We start from the raw sequence: 21,447 nt of genomic DNA, 5'->3' as shown, positions 1-21,447 counted from the left end.
AAGGCAGAGTTGGCGACTCTCACTTTAACAAGAAAAATTTCGAGTTTGTGGATCATCTTTGTAGTTGAGAGAAAAGCTTCTAAGAGATCGACGGATGATGGCTGTGCTCATGTGCAAATATAGATCTCCAGCATTGCGTTCACTAGTACATAAATAATTACAGCCAATCTGTTATTCATCAACTGATTTTAAATTAAAAGTTAACTTCAAATTATATTTAACTTTCTTGACAGGTATAACTCATTGGGATATAACTGTCATATATAATCCTCTCGACAGGATAGAATTGTTATACTAAAATCTTTTAATTTAGTATATACATGTTCTAAATTTTCAAATTTATGGCCGATAAAATTCGAAAAAAAAGATAATAGAAAAAATATTCACATTGGAAAATTTTAAAGAAATTAAGTAATATATAAATGTTAGTGTCAGTCTATTTATGTTAATTGATTCTAAGTTGAAAACCATGATTGACCTAAATCTAACACTTCATTGGACAAATAAACTTTTTTTTTTGGGAAAACAATTGGACAAATAAACTTTTACAGAAAATTTGGTTATTTCCTTCGTGAGAATACTTTTCATTTAGTTTGTTGTATGAACATTTTTTCTTGGTTGATGAAATTGTGATCCGTAATACGCGTTATGCTCACTGGTTGATGGAACGGTATAAAGATCATTGGATATCAACTTCAATATCTCTAAAGTTTCTGCAATGCGAGTTTTATAATTAGGGCTTTTGATATACCCAAAGTTTGGATAGTAGTTTCTGATATACCCAAAAGTTATATGTTAATGAATGAACAAAATCCACATGAGTAGTTTGAAAAATAATCAACTAACATATAAAATAGAGTCAATCTAATTATGGCTAATTGACTTTAAGTTGAAATCCATGATAACCTATCCTTCCACCTCTTTATTGTGATTTGTGAGTCTTTGACTTGATTACGATAAACCGCGTCTTTCATTTCCTACTTTGAAGAAATGGTTAGGTTCTTCTCTAGAATGGTCTCGGTCCTTTATAAAAATATCATATAACATGCTACGTAGTAGTTGAACCCAATAAAGTAAAGAGACGCGGCCACAGTCTACTATCATATTCTTTTTTTTTGTCGACACTATCATATTCTTACTCCGATGGCTTGACCAAGACCAACTCGTTATTATATCAATACTATTAAAGTTGAAGAATGATCAATTGATATTAGTTAGGTCTAATTTAAAAAAAAACAAATATACATATTTTTAATATAACCCCAACGAGACATATACAGTTTTAATGTAATTACCACTTATTGTCTTATAATCGACAACCATTTTTCTGTAACTGTTTCCTTATATTTATTTTTCTTATGTAACCACCACTACTTTATGATTTGCCGTTGAAATTTAGTAGTTTATTTTTCTTTTAATTAAACAATGTATTTACTGAAAATCACCACAATATGTTACACAGCTAATATTCTTCAATCAAAAAAAGGTAACTGTGTGTTTAGTGAGAACTATCAAAAACTCTTAGCAAATATAGTTAACTAAAATGTTAGATTGCAAAAAAAATCCAAAAAACTTGATGAATATCTATTCTATTAAAACATGATCATTGGTAAAAAGAAAAACATAAATATATGAAAATTAAAAATTTCAAAAAAACTTTTAAAACAAAAAATATATCCACCTTTTAAAAGAGCGGATCAGAATCTATATTTTTTAAAAAAATAATCATTATCACACTACAAAAACATAACTTACTTCTTAGTCCAAGAAATTAATATTTATTCAACCAAATATTAATTTATTCAAATTTCAGATATTTTATACAGATATTAAATTTATCAATTAACAAAACACATGATGATAAAATAAGGCTAACGGATTTTAAATAGACTTTTAATAGAAATAAATATAAATATATATATATATATATATAAGCTCATTTTGTTTAATGAGTTTTAAATAGTTTATTAGATTACAAATATTTATTAAATGTGATTTTATTTAGAGTTTTTAAAAACCATATTAACCCATTTACATATATAAATAGCAGAATATATTAAAAAGTAGAATTTCTAAATATTTTTCAAAAAATTGTACGATTTTCGATGCAGGGTTAGGTTTGATATTGGTTTCGGATATAATAGTTTATGAACCATTCAACTATATAGACCATGTCTAATTTTTGGATCGACTCAGAGTCGGGTTTTTTTTTGTATAAATATTCTTGGCTAATTTATGGTAGGTAAATACTAAAAAAACATAATATATTGCAAACTTTAGGAATAAAATTAAAAACAATTTTTGTAATGCATATGGTATAAATGTTAATTATGCAACTGTACATATTTAATATAGTTATCAAAATTATATAAAAAATTTAAAAAAATAAAACAATTTTTTTTTCAAAAAATATACCCGCCCTTTGAAAGGGCGGGTGAAAAGCTAGTTCACTAATTAAAATCAAAGAAACCGTATAAATAAACGAGTAAGCAAAAATTTTAATGAACAAGCTACAAGGTTGCAATCATATTCCTCTGCATTTTCTCTCTTCACTCAAATCTTTTCTATTTTTCAAAAATGAAGGTTCGTTTTTTTTTTGTCTTACACTTCTATGAACAAATTTTAGAAATATTTTGGCAAAAAAAAAACAAATTTTAGAAATATACATTTGAATGGCTTTAAAATTATATTTATACATAAGTTCAAAAAAAAAAAATTTATACATACTACGTGATACGAGTTATAACCATGGGCTTTTAAATTAAATTGCAGAAGAGAGTTGTATTCCAGTTCACAGTTTTTGATGAAAGCACCAAAGAGCTAGCGGAGGAAACTGCCAGAGAGTTTGAAGGTACACAAACACTAATTCATGGTTATGTTTAATTAATTATGAATTTATGATGGTTAATATTCAGTTTACACATAATCTGATTAGGCTTTAACAAAAAAAAAGAGTTAGAATTCTCATTCTAAAAATATTTTTTAGTTAAATAAAATTTCCATTCTCTTTAAAAAACTGTTAAGCAATTAATTTTTTTTATATTATTAGGAGTTACAAAGGTGGTAGAGGTTGAAGGAGAAGAAGGTCAGCTAGAGGTGAGGGGAAAATTTAGTACGTCTGAATTGAAAAAGGAACTACAGAAAATAGATGAATCTGTTGAGACAATCAAGATTCAAGTAGATGGAGTAAAGAAGCCAAACGTCAAGATCCAGCAGCAAGGTAAAGACAAGGAGCCAGAAGTCAAGATCCAGCAACAAGATAAAGGCAATGAGCCAGAAGTCAAGATCCAGCATCAAGGTAAAGGCAAGGAGCCAAAAGTCAAGATCCAGCAACAAGATAAAGACAAGAAGCCAGAAGTCAAGATCCAGCAACAAGATAAAGGCAAGAAGCCAGAAGTCAAGATCCAGCATCAAGGTAAAGGCAAGGAGCCAAAAGTCAAGATCCAGCAGCAAGATGAAGGCAAAATACTACCTAGATATAAACCGCTTGATTGGCCCAGTGATGTTGCCAGTAGCTCAAACTCGAAAGGATACTGGGAGAAGGCAATGGGTGTTGCTAAGGTGGCCAAAGATATGGGTGTTGATGCAGCTGGCAAGGCAATAGTTTTGGGTGCTGATGCAGCTGGTAAGGCAATAGGTTTGGGTGCTGAGGCAGCTGGTAAGGCAATAGTTTTGGGTGCTGATGCAGCTGGCAAGGCAATAGTTTTGGGTGCTGGTGCTGCTGGTAAGGCAATGGAGTATTATGGAAATAAAAACAAAGAAAAAGAGGCTAAGGCAAAGCTAGAACGTAAGCCAATAGTAGGAAAAGGAGAAAAATATTTACCAATCCAGAACGCGCATGGAGAAGGTTTCTTTAAAGAAGAGAAGGCACAGAGGTGGGGGAAGCAAGCTAAAGAGATGGAAGACGAACAAAGAAAGATCAGGGAGAAGGAAGCGATAGAACAAAGGAAGAAACAGGTAGAGAAGGAGAAGCAAAAAGTGAAGGAAAAAAAAATTAGCGATTAATAAAGAAGAGGAAAAACTAAAGAAGTGGGAAGAGAACATGAAGAAACAAGGTTTAGAAAAGAACTCATGTGCTTGCATCATCTTGTGAACACACATAAGTTGATCAAAAAGATTAACCATAAATGTGCAGGAGGAACGACATATACAGTTCCCACAAGTAGTTTCTGGAGCACCCTATCTACAGTACGAACCGGAGACACAAGTACATGGATGCCAACACAAACCGGAGAAACAAGTACTCGGATGCCAACACAAACCGGAGAAACAAGTGCAGCAGCACAAAGACGAAAAAAGGAATCAAAAGGAGCTGACAAAAAAGGGAAGAACCCCAAATAAATGGTTTATTCTATTTCTAAAGAAGCTTTACAGGTTTTAAACTTGGCATGAGCTAAAACGTTCCTGGTCCATCTCATGTTATGTTCTAAAATAAAAATTTGCGGGTCCTTATTTGCTGTATGGTATTTATCAAATTTGGCTTTCTATTGCTTTAGTTTGCCTTAATTCTTGAACATATAAAATGTTCTTGGAAATGTTTTTCTGTTTTCTTTTTGATTAAATTCTTGGAAGTGTTATTGTTGCAAAACTTAGATGGATAATCAGGAGAATTTATTAACTAATAGACTTTTGCCAAGAATGGTACATAGTATACAACAAAACGAAGGGATCAAAACAGTGAATTAAGACCCCCCAAGAATTCAATAGAGATTCAAGTTAAGAAAAAAAAAAGAAGCAATCAAAATTTGAATCAAAAATCACAAATTACATATGCACATTCGTCTATACCTTAAGAATACATGTAAATCAAACATCTATGTACCTCCTTTTGGTGCCTGAATTAGTAACTAGCAGCAGCTCTTGACCCTCCTAAACTGGCTTCTTGATTCATTCGCCTCCACATTTACATCCTTCCTTCCTTCTAAGCATTGTGAGATGTCTATGTTGTTGATCAGTCAGAAGTTGAGGTTGATGCGTCAGCGGCTCTCTGCCGCACCATCTCCTTCACAGCAGCTCTGCGTCTTGAATCTGCCTGTTGTTGCTTTCTACTATCATGAGCTCTCAAGTCTCTGTCAAACCCCACAATGTCAGACACCATTAGAGAAAGACAAATCAAAAATCAACTTTCTTGAACAAAGTAGTTTCACATCACGTACCTGCATTTGGGTACTCTGCACTGAGAATCTCTGCAGTTACGGGCGTGCATTCGGAAGATGGCCCACATTTTCTTACAATGGATGCATCCTTTGCCTTTGGTCTTGCACACAAGACCATGCCTGACCAGAAGCTTAATCGCGCGACACCTTGGGTACTGGCACTGTGTGGTGCAGCATGCCAACATGTGTAGCAGCAGTTCTCTTAACTGCAGCACCAGAAAAACCCAAAAAACTGTATTAGCAAATAAGCAAAAAACGAGAAGCTGCCAAGTGAAGTTTGAAAGAAAGAAGAAAAAAAGAGATACCAATGCAGTCTGATTGGTTTTTGTGTTGGGGACAACAGAATCAGTAGCAGCTGGACGGTTAATGAGGCTGTGTGGATGGTTAATGCCTTTTGAGTAGCAAACACTGCAAACTTCATAGTCAGGACAAACCTCGCAGCGCCAACCTAGAGCAGGTTCAAGCTCTTGCTGGCAGATGGCGCATGCCGTTGCAAATGCAGGGACGGTTGGGTTGTGAAGATGATAGAGAATCATCATAGAAGAGTGTTTCGCCCGCCTCAGCGTGTCGTACTGGTAGTGGTTTCCTTGGCAGAGACTTAGGAAAGCTTGCCTAGTGTCAAAGAACTCGCTCTCGAGGATGTCATCACTGTCTTTAATCTCAGTAGGAACGTCTTCAATAGCAATCTGCAGAGAGAGAGAGAGAGAGAGACCAAAACCTTGTCATGTTTCTAAACCGACCATGGAGAGAAACCATATTTGTTAAAAGCTTTTAGAAACTTACAGGATAGAGTACATGCTTCTCCCTCTGATTGACAGGATGTTTCTCCTTTTCGACACGGTTCTTTTCCACTTCGTGACAACTATTGTAAGAGGAGGCAGCCAAAAGAAATTGATACATGATTATGGTTAGGTTAGATAGATTAAGAGTTTTTACATTAAAGTTTTGGTGATTAAATAAGTTTCAAATTTAGATAAATAATGAGGTGAGGTTGACATGTAGAGCTTACTTGTCACAAATTTGAAAGTTCTTACACTGGTTGCACACCCAGCGATATCCAGATACCATGAGTGTGCAACAATGCTTGCAACAATGTTGCAAATGCACCATTATGAAATCTTCCTTCATTGGGAGGATGATCTCACCCAGCTACACAGAAGAAGAAAGAGCAATGAATATTTTATCTCTTTCTTCAACAAAAGCATTAATTACAGAACTGAACTTACTTTATGCATTAACAGAAGATCCTTTGAGGCATTAACAGAAAGATCCAGCTGACCTACTGCTTTAAGAGCCCTTTTAGATATGACCTTTTTGGAGATTACTTTTCTATTTGACTTCTTGCCATCTTCTTCTTGGCTCATTTGTTCTATCAAATCCTCAGCAGCACCTGGCCAGTAGTCCCCATCAAAGTATGGCAACCTTGCTGCTGTTACCTTAGCTCTACATTCACCAGACTGGACGAAGAAATGATCATAGAAGTTTGTACATTCAACAACCACTTTTTCCTTGGAAGCTTTCCTCAGCATTGCTAAATACCTGGAAAAAAAAAGAATTTGAGTATTATTATTACATTACACATCATGACGAAACTTCTCTCTTGCACATTGAAAACATCATTTTCCATACCATTCCCTTAGTTTGTCAGTCTTTGGCGTTTTCTGAATCTCAGGATGACAGTATAGAATGTAATCTTCACCCTTAAGAGGAGGGCATGCCCATATATAGCAGCTTGAAAACCCACGTTTCTTACAGTAATCAAGATAACCAATCTGCAAATCCCAAAAAAGGCCATTGTTGATAGACTACACATGAGCTAGAAAGCTTACTAGGATCAGAAAGAAATATAGCTTACCAGAATTTCATGGTATACAAAAGTACGGAGAGCCTCTCCAGACACAGTTCTAACGTCAGGTCTAAAGTACTTAACCGAGTCCAGGTAAGAAAGGTATACTCGCCGCTGATTGGGAGACGCGGAATCAGTTCCAAATTCTTGGACGTACATGCCAAATAAGCAAACTTCAACACCTTCAATCTTTTGAAACAACAGAATGGCCTGAAAGAATGAAAAATATACATATTAGTTAGCTGATAGACAAGACTCAAGAAGAAGAAGCAAGAAGTTGTACCTTAGACTTATAAGGGAACTCAGATGAGTAATTCTCTTCTCGGAATATGTCAAGGAAGCGTGGCTTTACTTCTAACATTTTGTCTATAGATGCAACAACTCTGATAACAAGTGAGTCGGCTCCAGGGACCTGGTACATAAATTAAAGAAGGAAACTAGGTCGTTATCTTCCAAAAACCTTAGCTATATAAGGAAAGAGTATTATAAGAAATAAAACATATACACTAGGTGGATTTTCTTATGGCCTTAAAGTGCTATTTTGTATCTTTTTGTAAGCCCTACATTTATTGACATCTTCCCTTAACCCTAGCTATATAAGGAAAGATAGAAAACTCAAGCCAGCGGCCATGGGAAAAGTTAATAAAACTACCTCATCGTAGCTTTTTCCTTGAAGCCTAGCCCTCTCTTGTCTTTCCTGCTTCAGTTTCTTGAACAACCGCTGTTCTAAGTGGTTGCTAAGAGTACTGGCTGGCAAACTTTGTGCCCCCAGAATCACACTTGGTGATACAGGCTTCCTTTCTCCTCGTTCCACCTCTTCTATATAGCAATTAGGGCAAGTGTACTCGGCTTGTCCATGATTCCTACGGCCGTTGAACAAAGCGCAGATTTGATGCTGCCACGCTTGACATTTATCACATTGCACCCACTGCACATAATCATTGGTTCAGAAGCAAAAAAAACAAGTAAAGATAATTGCAGAGCATCATGTGAAGAAGAGGGCGTACCGGTTCTTCAACCTCCTCATCGTTTTTCTTTTTCTCAAACCTTGACTTGGGCACAAGAGTTCCATCAACAGAAACAGTGTTCGTACGCGCTTCATTGTAGCAAGGAATGCATACATAGTGGCGTGACTCACCTGACACAACGGTATAGTGCATAGCATTCCTCTTGATACGTGCACCACAAGGTGTGCAATAAATAGGTGTTGGCTCAAATGCAAGCCTCTCAACAGCACATAACTGGCAAGAGTTTTCAGACATGGTGAGTCCCATTGCTTTATTCTTTTCTGCCTTGGTTTTACTCTGAAATAAAATTACAAAGAAAACAAAACTAGGCGTTATCCACTGTAAGGAAGGTATGCAGACAACAGCATATTGAAACCATTCTTGGTAAAACCCCAACCTTCCATTTAAAGCAAGAGTTACATCTAAATATATATGTCAGCTTACCTGGCCTACCCACTGGCGAAGACCGCGGATATGCTCCTCTACTTGCTCTGGAGTGAAGAGCTCAATCAGTGAGACTCCCTTGATCTTTGACTTTCCGCTACTAGACGCAGCTAAAACATCTGCAGACTGTTCCGCTCTCTCTTCTTTGGGTGCGCTTACTTCTTTCATGCATTTTGATTTTTCTTGCTTTGGTACTACACAAACAGGTTCACCATCCAATGAAGAGTCTCCACCATGTCCTCCCAAGTGATTATCTTTTTTGAAAACAGGCTTCTCCATCTCACGGGAAACTGGAAGCATTCTCCTCGAAGTATCAGAAATATCTGCATTCATAGGCACATCTGATCTAATAGTTTTGCTAACATCCCTCTCTAGACTATACTTCTCTTGCAAACCCTTTGACAAATGAGTTTTACCCATCCCAACAGATTTTTTCACTGGGATGCTGTGATGTGGTTCAGGGTAAGCAAACTGGGAGGGTTTCTCTACTTTCACCCGCTTTGGAGAAGGTTGCAGATCATCATCATCAACAACAACGGAAGGAGCTTCAGAGTCTCTTTCATTACACGCACGCATAGACTCAAACGCTTCCAAGCGTCTAGACTCAGCTTTACTAGACTCAGCTTTACGAAGGAGGGCAATCTTTTCTCTTTGTTTCTCCTTGAAGTTCTTGACATAAACACAGACTGGGCATGCTTCATTCTCGCAGCGCTCATTATGATGAATCAGTTTCCGGGTTTGAAGACAGTACTGATATGCACAAGCAGGGGCCTTGCAGTAATCGATATGTTTCAGTAGCGTTTTGGCAGTGAAACAATACTTGCTTTCACATTTATCTTCAGCTGCGTTGCATTTGCGAACATGTAGCAGGAACAAAAGCCACCGCCTCTGGTTTACATAACTCGAATCACTATCACCATTCACCTGTTTACTCAAGGTGCTGCTTCCTTCTGGAAGATGTGGAGCTGGAGCCTCCAAGGTGCTTCGAGGAGCAACAGTTTGACAGTAACCAGCATTAGTAGTTTCTTGCTTAATAGGTAATATTTGACTTGAGTTCACCCCAAACTGCTCTCTCTCTCCATTAATATCTTTTGATGTTTGTGTCAAGTTCTGAGAAGGTGAGTGCCACTGTCCCAGACTTGATACTGGCTGCACTCCACCGGAGAGGTTACTCACATCTTTCCATTGAGGTATCTGCTGCGTCTGATGAGTCTGCGCTGGGAAAGATTGAGAAATATTTAGCTGGCTACTACTCTGAGTACCAACATAGTCGTCTTTGACAGCGTTCTGTATGTACTGGTTTTGAGGCTTGGATGGTTCTACTTGGTTTATAGCCTGCTGTTGAAAAGCTTCATTATAGTATTCCGCGCGAGGCTCATGCTTGACTTGACTAACAATGTTTGAAGCTCGCTGAGGCTGACGATAAGCATCGTTGTTCACTAAGTGTTCTTGTTGCTGGTACTGACAATGATGAGATGGCTGGTTGAACTGGTGTTCTAATGGCTGATGACTCATCTGAGCCACATTTTCTTTGGAACTAGAAGAGGACTGGAAGTTCCCATTCTCGAACTGTTGATGCTTTATCAATGGAGTCTTGTCCACTGATGGCAGGCTTGACTGATTACTACCAAAGGAAACATCAACTCTCCTCATAGGGTTTTGACTCATTGAATTCATATCCACAGAAGCTTCCACTGAGCCAGATGATCCATAGAGATTCCCGGACCCAAAAGCACCAGAGTTGCTCATTGAGTATCCTTCACATCAAAAAAAAAAAAAAACAGCTTGCAATGTAAGAAGGATAGCACCAAGGGGAGACTATCAAGACACCATAGAAAATTCAAATAGCAAAAGGAAAAATTAGAGAGATTTACTGTGCACATGTGACACCTGCTGCAACTGATCGACAGGCTGCTGCTGCTGCAAAGGTTGGGACGAAGTTGAAAAATTTGTGGAACTAAGGCCCCCTTGAGAACCCATATGCCCATTAGCAAGGTGTACACTGTTCCCACTCATCCCTACACCAGCATTCTGGTGCATATTCGACCTAAAACCACCTCCCAACTGCTGATTAAGGCTGTAATGCAACCGGTCATCTGAACCAGCAGGACGCTGCCTCTGAAGCTGAGATTGGCTTACAAACTCAGGCCCAGCAGCAGGAAGCTTGCCACCGTCTCTAGAACTCTCTCCGTTTCGATGAGACTGATATACATCAGTGTTAGCACTGTTGTTGAATCCAGGAGTAGGCATCATTTGTTGGCCAGTGTTGGCAGATAATTGCTGGCGACCATTAATCATTTGACCTGTCAAAAGAAAAAATACAGTAACAGAGTCAAACTTAGATGTATACAATAGAATTCTTAACAACGAATCTGAGTGACATTACCTCCATTCATGCGATTAGTTGGCAACAGCCTTCCTGCTTCGGTTGCTGCATCTGCTAAGTTATTATTATTGTTAAAGGTGCTAGTGTTCACCATAGGTGTGGCAGTATGAGTTTGACCCCATCCATGAGAAGCACCAGGTGTCTGAACCATCATACCGGCCGAGCTTGGAGGATTATTAGGACGACCAAACATTTGATTCAGAATAGACTTTATCCGAACCTCAAAACTTTGGAAATCTAAATACTCTTCCTGCGAAAAAATAATAATAATAATAATAATCAAGAACAACAGTGAGAACCTGTTTCCGTCAGAGAAGATTCCATTTCTGGAATCCAAGTAGTATATTGCATTTAATGAACTGTGGTCTGTAATACAATGTAAGAAGATGAAAAGAAGAGGAGGAGGAGGAACCTTTGACGTAGCCGTTTTTATCATTGCATTTTCTAACCGCTTTGCAACCTCAAATAACTTGGCCTTGGAGGCATCATCAGTCTTTGTAGGCTGCCTCTGCTGTAACCAAACGAAGCTGGCAAAAAATAAAATAAACTCAAGTAAATAAGAGTATTTTTACAAAACATTAAAAAAAAATTGTTGTTTCAAAAAGTCTATAAAATAAATAAAAAGGGTAAAATTGCGTAAGCAGCTAGAATCATAACAAAAGTGTACGAAACAGACAGTTGCACAAAACAAGTACACTACTTATGTCTAAATGGTATCGAGTAACCAATCACAAACACGGCAAAATGCAAATTAAAAAAAAAAGAAAAAAAGACAACAAAGAAAACAATCTTACATCTTGTTCAACATCTCATGCCGTATCCTGAGACCATCATTAGGCTGAGACGAAACACCAGGAGCAGAAACCGCAACAGGATTTTGCATTTGTCCCACCAGCTGAGGAACACTCCTGTTCTGTCCCTGAGCCATTCTCTCAAACGCCCGTAAAAAAAAAAACCTATGGAGAATGCAGAACCAAAGACGCCCTCTGCCTCCTCGCCAAAACAAACGCGATCATCACCACGACGATGAGCTACAACAAGCCTACAAATTGAAATTAAAAAGAAAAAACAGATTGAGCTTCGCTCACATGTAGTAAAAACACACAACAATCTCAATAACACCACCACCTCGTGAATTACGCCTTATAAAAGGAAAGACTTTTAATTACAAAGATAATCAAATTAAAACGATTCAGGTAACCCTAGCTCGCGATCAATCAAATTGAATAAAGAGGAGAGGAGAGAAAAAAAAACCCTAAACCTGAATTAATTGGGGGAAATCAACGATTCCAATCCGAGAAGGCAATTCACGGAGATGGAAGGTCGTCGCCGGAGAATCGATGCACAATTAAGGGAGAGAGAAAAAAAACGGCGGGTGAGAGAAGAAATGACGACGGAGGAGAATGGTCGGTGGGGGCGTGGGATAATGACGGAGTTAATAAATATCCATTTTTGGACATAAAAGTCAGATTTTTTACTACCAGAGCTAGTAGATTTAATTCGATGTTTTGGGGTAAGATAACAGAATGAAATAATGATTCACGGACAGAACACAACAACGTGTGTTTATTACCCAATCAACGTTTTCAGATGAGTCCCCCAGACTCTGTTGTCATCTAGTGGTAATAAAGTCAATTAATAAAGTCGGAACGCCACGTGGAAATTACTTGTTGTGGTATTGGTTGGTTTCCTTCGAGGGGGAAATTACCGAGAATATTCCAGTTATATTAGAGAATGATAAGGCTAATATAGTAATTTGCTTATTTGTTTGAAGTCGGCGACCTGCAGTTTTTTTTTTTTGACTCTGTAACGGGACGCAGTTGCATCGTTGAAACAGTAAGGCGACCAGTACCTCTCTTATGCCATGGTTCAAAACTTGAAACAATCTTTTTTTTTTTATAACCCAGTATCCGACCACTAAGCGTGATCGACTAGCCCACCGGGCTTATGCCCATGCCATTACAGGAATTTTTAAGCCTCCACTTAAGGGCCCCTGGTTACGCGAAGTGGTCTGGAGGGCGAGAAAAGCCCATGTAAATTCTCTCGTGGCCAACGCGGATCGAACCCAGGGCGGGCACTCCAGCCGGAGTTCCTTTACCACTAGGCCAACACGCGTTGGTTACTTGAAACAATCTTGTAAGAATTAGACACTGGATTGAGAAACTTGTAGGAAAATATTTATTTTTGTTGCTACAAAACCTGTATATATTGGTCTGAACAAGCAAAAGCACAGAAGTGATTAAAATTTTATGATTCGTAACCATTTGTATGGTTTTACAACTGAAGTTACGTGTGGTTATTTAGCAAAAAAAAAAAAAAAAAAAGTTACGTGTGGTTATGACACTGAGTATTATATGTTGTTGTAAAGATAAATGGATAATTTAATCATCTACAGTAAGGGATTGGATGTAATGTAACATAAACCTTTCATATTCGGTGACGGTGGGTTGTCATGTACAGTCCATACACATTATGATCTGTACATTTGTAATTGGACCCAGGGGCGGAACTAACAAATATAACAGGGAGCACATAGTTTTTTCTCACTACATTTAGTTTTGGGCTGGGGGCATTTCTATAGATTTTATAGTATTTGTTATAGAAAATTAGAAATTAGACCCGTATATTATTCTCTCCCTCGGCCACTGATTGGACCTGTTGTTTGGGAACAGGTACTATAATCAGATAAATTGGGAAGAAAATCAAAAGATATACATTCAAAACCCGATAATAAATGAGGACTAAAATATATTAAATGATCATCCGAAATTTTGCATCAAATGGTGAAAAATAAAGCATACAAGTGTGAAGTTCATTTTAAGATTTAAAATAGTTTTCTTCGTAAATTAGATATTAAAGATTCTGACCGATGTGTGTACTAATTATATTAATCAGATATGAATAACTATATCGTTTGAATAGAAAATAGTGTACCCAAAATGAGGACAATGAAAAATGAAGAACAAATCTATCGTAGTTTAGTACCCACAAATTTTTCTTTACTTATACAACTTTTTTAGTATAAATTAACATTTTCATATTTTGTTTAGTTTCTTTTAAAAATCTTTTTTTTGTTGCCTCATCATCTGTTATTAGCTCGTAAAGCTATTAACGAGGTTACATTTCAAAGTTAATTATATAGGATTGCATTATATGAAACAAATTATCAGAAATGCATTTAGTGTTTTCTATCTTTAAAAATATATAATGCCCTAGGCCAATACTTCTTGTTTTCTCAAGTAGACACGGCACTGACTGAAAGGAGAGAACGTGATGGTTCTGATCAGCCTTGCGCCCTCTGATAGATTATCATGATGCTTGTATACAAATGTCTCTTTGCTCTTTTCAATACATCTCTGCACCTATTTATCTATTGACATTTCTGCATTATTTTGGGATAGACAGTCACGAGTCCACGACAAATGGCCTAAAGTAGAGAAAGCTGACAAGAAAAGTAGAATTAGTTAAGAATGTATAGATACCTAGTCTAGCATATCAAATGAAAATTAAGATGTCAGTATTGTTTTCACATTCCACTCAAAAACATAAAACAAACACCAAAATCCAATCGAAGCAATGATAATATGGTGGGATACACTATACATCTATATATGACTAGGACAATGCACGTCCTTATCCTATTTTTTTTGATGATTAAAATGTCCTTATCCTAATATGGCAACAATTCTCAAACTGTGCTAGTGTCACAATCATTCTATATATGTAAAATCAAATGCAAAAGATATCAATATTTTAATTGCATTAAATCAGGCTGGTGGGAGACCCTCTTGTATTTGCACGATATTATAAATATGATTACTTTTTTTTTTGTTTGTTATATGGAAAACCTAAATCTATATATAATAGTACATTGGCCTTTAGAACTTTAGTGAATGTGAATGGAACAAAAGAGGGGACATATATATTGGCTGCAGAGAAAAAGAGGGCAGCTTGAGCTGGGTTCTTAGCTGTCCGGTACAGTGAACCATACCAAATGCCACATTCAATAGTAAAAATACAAAAAAAAAAGGAAGTGAGAAAAATGTACATGTTATTGCAACGGGAATGAAGATGTAATTAAGTTATTGCTGTTAACGTCGAAGTTGGAAGTATGTGTTCAGGATGAATAGTAGCAACACTTTGTTGTCTTTCCAGCAAAAAAAAAAAAGAGAAAAAAACACTATTGTCCTCTCATATCTCTCGACTCTCGCTGTACATGCAACATGAACTTTTTTGGTCTGCTTGTAAATCATTACATGGGCCTTAAAAATTTCCAGCCCGTTTAAAATATATCAAGGCCTTATCCAATTGAAGTAAGGAAAAGAGGAAACCCTAGCTATATATACAAGAGAGATCAGCTAACAGAGCCGCGTATCAGAGTTCGGCGAATTCACCATGAGAGCCAAGGTATGAAAACTTTACTCTGTAATCTATAGATTTTGTTATATTGTTCCACTTTGATCACACATACTGCGATCTAGCTCTCATTTCTATGGTTTCTTGCTAATCATAAAAGTCTGTTAGGAAGCTTAGAATCACAAACTCAAGTTGTTGATGCTGTCATTTCATGTCTTGTTCGAACGAAAACAAAACTAGTTGGATTGATATCATTGTTGTGATTTGATTAATTTCTCTCGCAGTGGAAGAAGAAGCGTATGAGGAGGTTGAAGAGGAAGCGCAGAAAGATGAGACAGAGATCTAAGTAGAGTCTGTTGTCATCGTATTGCCTTATCTATAAATCTCTGTGTTTCCCTTTCTTGTTTCTTGAACCAGTTATGTTTTTAATTTTTTACGTTTAAGTTGCAAACAATCTTCTGTAGAACATGTCTTGCTCACTCGTTTTAATATCTACTACAAGCAGAGATTTATCTTAATAATTTTCTGGATATGTTAATGTTTATTACTAGTTTACTGATTAGAATAACGGTGTTATGTTTACTACAAGTTTATTGATTGAAATAGTGGTTTAAGAGTATTGATGAATGAACAAAGCGTACTTTATTTTAGAAAAGTAACATACAAAGTATGCATATATAGAGCTGAAGCTTAACGAAGACTATCATCTGTTCTTGTTCCGGGAACGTCTTTCGCTTTGTCACGGTGCATCTGTGTCTGATCTCCAGTGATTTCAGACGCTGCCTGATCCTTTCCCTTTTCGACACCTTGAGCGCTTGCAAACAGCTCTACAGGCTCAGACTCTGCGATCTTCCCTCCTTCCAAAGGTGTCCCATGTTTGTATCTCACTCGTATCGCCTCGTCTTCAGATTGCTTAGTTTGAGCGGTTGCATACTTTATGTCGTCCTTGTTCTTTGCCATCTCTCTAGGGTTTAATGTACCACGACTCTACATGGGACGTATATAAACAGAGTGAAGTTTAACGTGTCACTCTCTAGACTCTTCTGTGGTGCTTAGTTCTCATTCTTGGGGGTTCTCTTTTGTTGACACGTTCACACTAGTTGCAATGTCGTCAAATAGACACGCATATGTCTTTGTATCTAAGTTTTGTGTTGTGAGAAAAATCTACATATTATGGATTAGATTAGTTGCAAAAAAGCCTTATTATATAACTTGAACTGCTAAGTAATGAGACGTATCACCTAATACCTTCTAGCTCCTCTTTTAATACCCTTTTCAAGTATCTTCTTCAAACTGCAAGAGAGAGAGTAGAATTTGACTCAATGATGAAGAAGATGAGACTGATGATGCTGTTAAGGAGATGCAAGAGCGTGTCCACGCAACTAGGTCGTTCATATTCCTACACAAGCCTCAGATCCCAATCAGCAAGAAGAGATCCACACGACCAACTCCATGACGTCGACCAAAGCAGCCCTACACCGTCTTTGTACCAGACAGTGTTTGTCGGACGTACCAAGAAACCTTACTTGATCAGTAAGCAACACCTGAAGCACCCTCTACTCAACGCTCTTGTGGAAAAGCAACAGAGGTACGAAGAAGATGAAAATGAAGATGGAAGCTGTGTGATTACGGTGAAATGTGAAGTCGTTTTGTTCGACCATCTTCTGTGGATGCTAGAAAACGGAGACCAGGGGCACATACTGGAGTCTTTAGATGACTTTGCTCATCTCTATCTCTCTCCTTGATTAGGTTTCACTTGTTTTTTTTCCTTCCGTTACAAGTTACAATTGTTTATGCCTTTTAAACTCTAGAGCCTTATGTTACTTTACTTGGAAGTGCATGGTTTGTCAATATGTTATTGAGTGCTGATGGTTAACAAGACATCCTACCAAAGTTCTGCTTTTTTTATTTAGAAATTAAAACAATCGATAATAATTGTTCCATTTCTCCTTGTTTAAGAGATTGGTGTTTTTGTATTTTAAATATTGAAGTTTTGAATTTTAATGTATTTTTGAAAAAAAAAAAAAATTAAAATCTAAAAATATGAATGAAAAATTATGAAAACCAGATCAAACTAAAACAACAAAACTAAAAAGTTTTAGATGAAAATATGTTTAAATTTTATTAACAAGTGTGCAATTCTTTAAACATCAATTTTTCAAAACTGAAAGCAAAACTAAAAAATTGTAGATAAATTATGTATTTAATTTTTGCTAATAAGTGTACAATTTCTTAAACATCATTAGGAGAAAGTACAAGGCAAATTAATGGGCCTAAGTGAAGCCTATATACCGGAGAATACTGTATTTGATCAAACAAAAAAAGTTTGGCAAATCAGAATCAGACAAGATAATGTTTCTGACATGAACCCACTAAGACACACTAACACATCATTAATTAACCGACCAAAAGCACTTTGTTACTACAAAAAGCTGTAAACTTTATGATACTTTAGTACTTTACCCACTAATCTCTTTTTGAGATTAAACTGAAGTTTTGAATCATTTTCTAATCTAGAAAAAAAAAAGATAAAGGTTGCAACTTTACTCTCTTTCCTTCCATTGGCTAAAGTATTGAACTAAACCAAACAAGTTTCAACAAACTGGTGTTGATTCAGTGGACTTATGGCCACAGCTCGTTGACTAAAAGGTTTATGAATCATCAGGTAATCTAATCCAAACTCTTTGATCTGATCAGCATCTGACACTCTTAGTGAGTTCTCTGCATCAATAGCCTTCAAAGTTCAAAACTTTATGTTTCTCTGTTCTTCTCTCTACATCCTTTAGCTTTGTCTTATAACTTGTGTAGATGTGATTATCAATCAAAACAATAAGAAAAGGGAGAGACTTTGTGATTTCTTGAGCAACAATGCGTCAGGCAGGATCAGCAGGTCATCAACACTGTGATTTCACGGCGGCGTCTTACTTCTCATGGCCGACATCAAGCAGGCTGAGCAACGCTGCGGAGGAGAGGGCTAACTACTTCTCGAACCTGCAGAAGGAGGAGGATGATGAGGAACAAGAGGAGGTTTCTCCTGAACCAGCATCTGCAGAGCCTAAAGGGCAACGAGCAACCACTTTGCTTGAGCTCATGACCATAAGAGCCTTCCACAGCAAGATCTTGCGCTGTTACAGCCTTGGAACCGCTATTGGTTTCCGGATCCGGAGAGGGGTTCTCACGGATATACCTGCTATCATTGTGTTTGTGTCTAGGAAAGTTCATAAACAGTGGCTTAGCCCTCTTCAGTGTCTTCCTACTGCTCTTGAGGTAACGTTTGAACTCTGAAGTTTGTTTGTCATTAGAAGGGAAGCTGTGATTGTGAATGATTGGTTTGGTTTGGTCTGGGGGTTGAATTAGGGAGCTGGAGGGATATGGTGTGATGTGGATGTGGTGGAGTTTTCTTATTTTGGAGAGCCTGATCATCAGCCTACACCTAAACAAACATTCACCACTGATATTGTTGATCATCTCCAAGGATCTGATCCCTTCATTGGATCAGGCTCTCAGGTTATAATAATCCTTCATTGTAATCTGGTGTTATGGAAATGATCACAAACCCTGATAGCTTTGTTAATCTCTTAATCAGGTGGCAAGCCAGGAGACTTGTGGGACTCTGGGGGCAATAGTGAGGAGTCAGACAGGAGGTAGACAAGTTGGGTTTGTGACTAACCGTCATGTTGCTGTTAACTTGGACTACCCAAGCCAGAAGATGTTTCATCCTCTCCCTCCTGCACTTGGCCCTGGGGTCTACCTTGGAGCCGTTGAGAGAGCCACTTCCTTCATCACTGATGATCTCTGGTTTGGCATTTTCGCTGGCACCAATCCAGGTTTTAAAAAAAAACATCAAGTCTATGAGGTTAAAACATCAACAACTGTTGGCAATAACTTTTAAATGTATTTTTGCAGAGACGTTTGTGAGAGCAGATGGAGCATTCATCCCTTTTGCAGACGACTACGACCTGTCACGTGTCACAACGTCTGTCAAAGGTGGAGTAGGAGAGATTGGAGAGGTCAAAGCAATTGAGCTGCAGTCTCCGGTTGGGAGTTTAGTAGGGAAACAGGTGGTGAAAGTTGGGAGAAGCTCTGGTTTGACTACAGGAACTGTTCTGGCTTATGCTTTGGAGTATAATGACGAGAGAGGAGTCTGCTTCCTCACTGACTTCCTTGTTGTTGGTGAGAACCATCGCAGTCCTTTTGATCTTGAAGGAGATAGCGGAAGCTTGATAGTGATGAAAGGAGAGGAGGAGAATGCAAGGCCTATTGGGATCATATGGGGAGGTACTGGTAGCAGAGGGAGGCTGAAACTTAAAGTGGGTGAGTCTCCAGAGAGCTGGACTACTGGTGTTGATCTAGGAAGACTTCTTACTCATCTCCAGCTTGATCTAATCACTACTGATGAAGGGTTGAAAGGTAATATTCCTCAAATAAAAACCGTTTTAGAATTTCAGTGCAAAACTTATTAATTTTTATTCGATAATATTTCATATTTTCCAATTTAATTTTATATTGGTTGAAATATGGTTTGATATAGGTAATAATGTTTTTATTTAGAAAATATAATGGTTTTTTAATATGTATGCACAAATCTAAAACAACAATTAAAAATGAAACGAAAAGAGTAGTAATTAGTGTTTTTGTTATCTTACTTCTTCAGCATATAGAAGTAACATGACTTGTGTTTGTGTTTGTGTTGTTGTATTCAGCGGCGGTGAAAGAACAACGAGCGGCCTCAACAACGGGAATGAGCTCAATGGTTGCAGACTCATCACCTCCATACGTGAATCTCAAGAAAGAGAAGAGAAGCCCTGAAGAGAAGTTAGAGGCGTCGTTAGGGCCTCTCCAGGTGCAACACATTGATCTTGAAGAGAGGATAGAAACAAAAGGAGGTCCTCCGAGTGTGGAGCACCAGTTCATGCCGAGCTTCAGCGGTCAGTGTTCAGTGTCTTCTTGGCCCGAGACTGCTAGAGAGGATATTGTTGCCGGTCTTGCAAATGGTGGATGCGATGGGGATTTATGTGTAGGACTGCGTTTAGGGGAAGGGGACAATGGAGGTAAACGCAGACGCACTGAGATGACCAAGGATAGAATGAGACCCGCTGAATAGAGACAAAAGGTCAATAACTTTTGTCGCCTTGATGATTGATTTGTCTTCCTATTTGCCCACACTTTCATTGGAAATGTCATTCGGACTAGAACATAGCCAACTTTAGCTTCAGTTTGATTGTCTTTTTTTTCCTTCTGTTTGTCTATTATCCCATTTGTCAGTGTTCATCATTGTATCATTGATGTCATAATTAACTTTTGAAGTTGAAAATGAACATTGGGCCATTATGTAAGAGAGTGTTTTTGAAGTTGGAAATGAGTCCAGTAGACGAGAGGCTTCACGAAGAGGACCTTAGTGTCTCCAGCTTTCACCTCGCTCGCAACTCTAGCCATTTCAACAGCAACTGCAAAAGAGTGGATTGATTCTCCATTGCTTTATTAAGCCAGTTGAGTTTTAAAAAAAGCATATTGTAAGTAAAAGGCTTTTGGCTTTGTTACATACTAAACTCTCTGCGTCATCATCAACCTCAGCTGTTGGAGACTTGAGGTCGTCGCTCTTGTAAACAACCTTCCCATATTTGTTGAACATCTCGTAACTATCTTCACTTACATTCTACAAAATGAAGTGGTATTAGTTTTATTGTCACTCCTCTCCCAAAGTGTTAACAGATTCAAACAAACTCAACACAAACTACTTCCTACAACAAACACAAGTACATATGAACGGGCTAATCTCAAAACTCTTATTGGACTATATTTTTGGATCACTGATTTAGTTTGATTTAATCTATTATTAGGTGTTGCTTTTATTCAATATTTAATATTAATTTTTGGATTTTCAATATTTAAATTTTAAATTATACTGTAAAATTATTTTATTATATATTTTAGTTTATAATTATTTTATTTTTTTATTTGATCACGAGCCATTTCATTTAAATCGTAATTTAGATGATGTGATTTAGTGTTTACATATTAAAACGCACTAGAGCTTGGCCGCACGGGTATTTATTTTAATTTTATAAGTAAAATTTTATTTTATATAAATTATGTAATATAAGTTTATAGTTTACAGATCTTATATAATTGTTAAATATAAAACTTTTAGACATAATAATTATGTATACTACATTGAGTAATTGTATATTTTTAGCAGACAATTATATCACCATAAATTTATTATATTCATTTTTAGTGAAATTTTATTTG

At 37.1% G+C, this 21,447-nt stretch overlaps 6 protein-coding genes and 1 long non-coding RNA gene across 8 annotated transcripts in view; 4 read left to right on the top strand and 3 right to left on the bottom strand.

The window, feature by feature from the left end:
• Window positions 1-2,526: 2,526 nt before the first annotated feature.
• Window positions 2,527-4,459, top strand: LOC130496601 (uncharacterized). 2 transcript variants are annotated; one of them, XR_008935758.1, is made up of 4 exons: window positions 2,527-2,583; window positions 2,773-2,851; window positions 3,050-4,055; window positions 4,136-4,459. XR_008935758.1 is itself a non-coding variant. In XM_056988802.1 (3 exons), exons 1-3 carry the CDS (start codon window positions 2,578-2,580, stop codon window positions 4,003-4,005), a joined length of 1,041 nt encoding a protein of 346 aa, XP_056844782.1. In that variant the 5' UTR covers window positions 2,527-2,577; the 3' UTR covers window positions 4,006-4,459. The 2 variants fall into 2 exon arrangements, 1 of the variants encoding a protein (XP_056844782.1); XM_056988802.1 differs by having other exon boundaries at window positions 3,050-4,459.
• Window positions 4,460-4,594: 135 nt separating this feature from the next.
• On the bottom strand, window positions 4,595-12,334 carry LOC130494563 (histone acetyltransferase HAC5-like). Its single transcript, XM_056988801.1, has 17 exons — window positions 12,101-12,334; window positions 11,634-11,881; window positions 11,252-11,366; window positions 10,840-11,089; window positions 10,328-10,756; window positions 8,454-10,210; window positions 8,010-8,306; window positions 7,655-7,930; window positions 7,286-7,414; window positions 7,012-7,212; window positions 6,786-6,928; window positions 6,383-6,695; window positions 6,166-6,305; window positions 5,940-6,018; window positions 5,462-5,842; window positions 5,157-5,362; window positions 4,595-5,069 (listed from the first exon to the last, which is right to left on the bottom strand). Exons 2-17 carry the CDS (start codon window positions 11,765-11,767, stop codon window positions 4,952-4,954), a joined length of 4,968 nt encoding a protein of 1,655 aa, XP_056844781.1. The 5' UTR covers window positions 11,768-11,881; window positions 12,101-12,334; the 3' UTR covers window positions 4,595-4,951.
• A 2,789-nt stretch (window positions 12,335-15,123) lies between these two features.
• On the top strand, window positions 15,124-15,725 carry LOC130496456 (uncharacterized). Its single transcript, XR_008935598.1, has 2 exons — window positions 15,124-15,246; window positions 15,480-15,725. It is a non-coding gene; the product is annotated as an uncharacterized LOC130496456 (long non-coding RNA).
• Window positions 15,726-15,818: 93 nt separating this feature from the next.
• Window positions 15,819-16,179, bottom strand: LOC108810047 (SEED MATURATION PROTEIN 1-like). The gene has a single exon (XM_018582175.2). It carries the CDS (start codon window positions 16,153-16,155, stop codon window positions 15,886-15,888), a length of 270 nt encoding a protein of 89 aa, XP_018437677.1. The 5' UTR covers window positions 16,156-16,179; the 3' UTR covers window positions 15,819-15,885.
• A 16-nt stretch (window positions 16,180-16,195) lies between these two features.
• LOC108810046 (auxin-responsive protein SAUR78-like) lies at window positions 16,196-17,132 on the top strand. The gene has a single exon (XM_056988519.1). It carries the CDS (start codon window positions 16,518-16,520, stop codon window positions 16,938-16,940), a length of 423 nt encoding a protein of 140 aa, XP_056844499.1. The 5' UTR covers window positions 16,196-16,517; the 3' UTR covers window positions 16,941-17,132.
• Window positions 17,133-17,679: 547 nt separating this feature from the next.
• Window positions 17,680-20,531, top strand: LOC108813623 (protein NARROW LEAF 1-like). The gene is made up of 6 exons (XM_018586235.2): window positions 17,680-17,860; window positions 18,004-18,462; window positions 18,553-18,702; window positions 18,782-19,022; window positions 19,102-19,605; window positions 19,899-20,531. The coding sequence occupies exons 2-6, from the start codon at window positions 18,064-18,066 to the stop codon at window positions 20,297-20,299; spliced, it is 1,695 nt and encodes a 564-aa protein (XP_018441737.1). The 5' UTR covers window positions 17,680-17,860; window positions 18,004-18,063; the 3' UTR covers window positions 20,300-20,531.
• Window positions 20,524-21,447, bottom strand: part of LOC130496940 (ABC transporter C family member 6-like) — a 5,566-nt gene continuing 4,642 nt past the window's right edge. Inside the window, exons 7-8 of the mRNA XM_056989675.1 lie at window positions 20,737-20,851; window positions 20,524-20,642 (exon numbers count right to left, since the gene is read on the bottom strand). Of these exons, the coding sequence (XP_056845655.1) occupies window positions 20,524-20,642; window positions 20,737-20,851 (234 nt within the window). The remainder of the gene's footprint in view (window positions 20,643-20,736; window positions 20,852-21,447) is intronic.

Source organism: Raphanus sativus, chromosome 6 (assembly GCF_000801105.2).
Source record: "Raphanus sativus cultivar WK10039 chromosome 6, ASM80110v3, whole genome shotgun sequence".
Classification (NCBI taxonomy): Eukaryota; Viridiplantae; Streptophyta; class Magnoliopsida; order Brassicales; family Brassicaceae; genus Raphanus; species Raphanus sativus.
The sequence above is the reverse complement of the archived record's forward strand: the minus strand, read 5'-3'. Positions and strand labels throughout refer to the sequence as shown.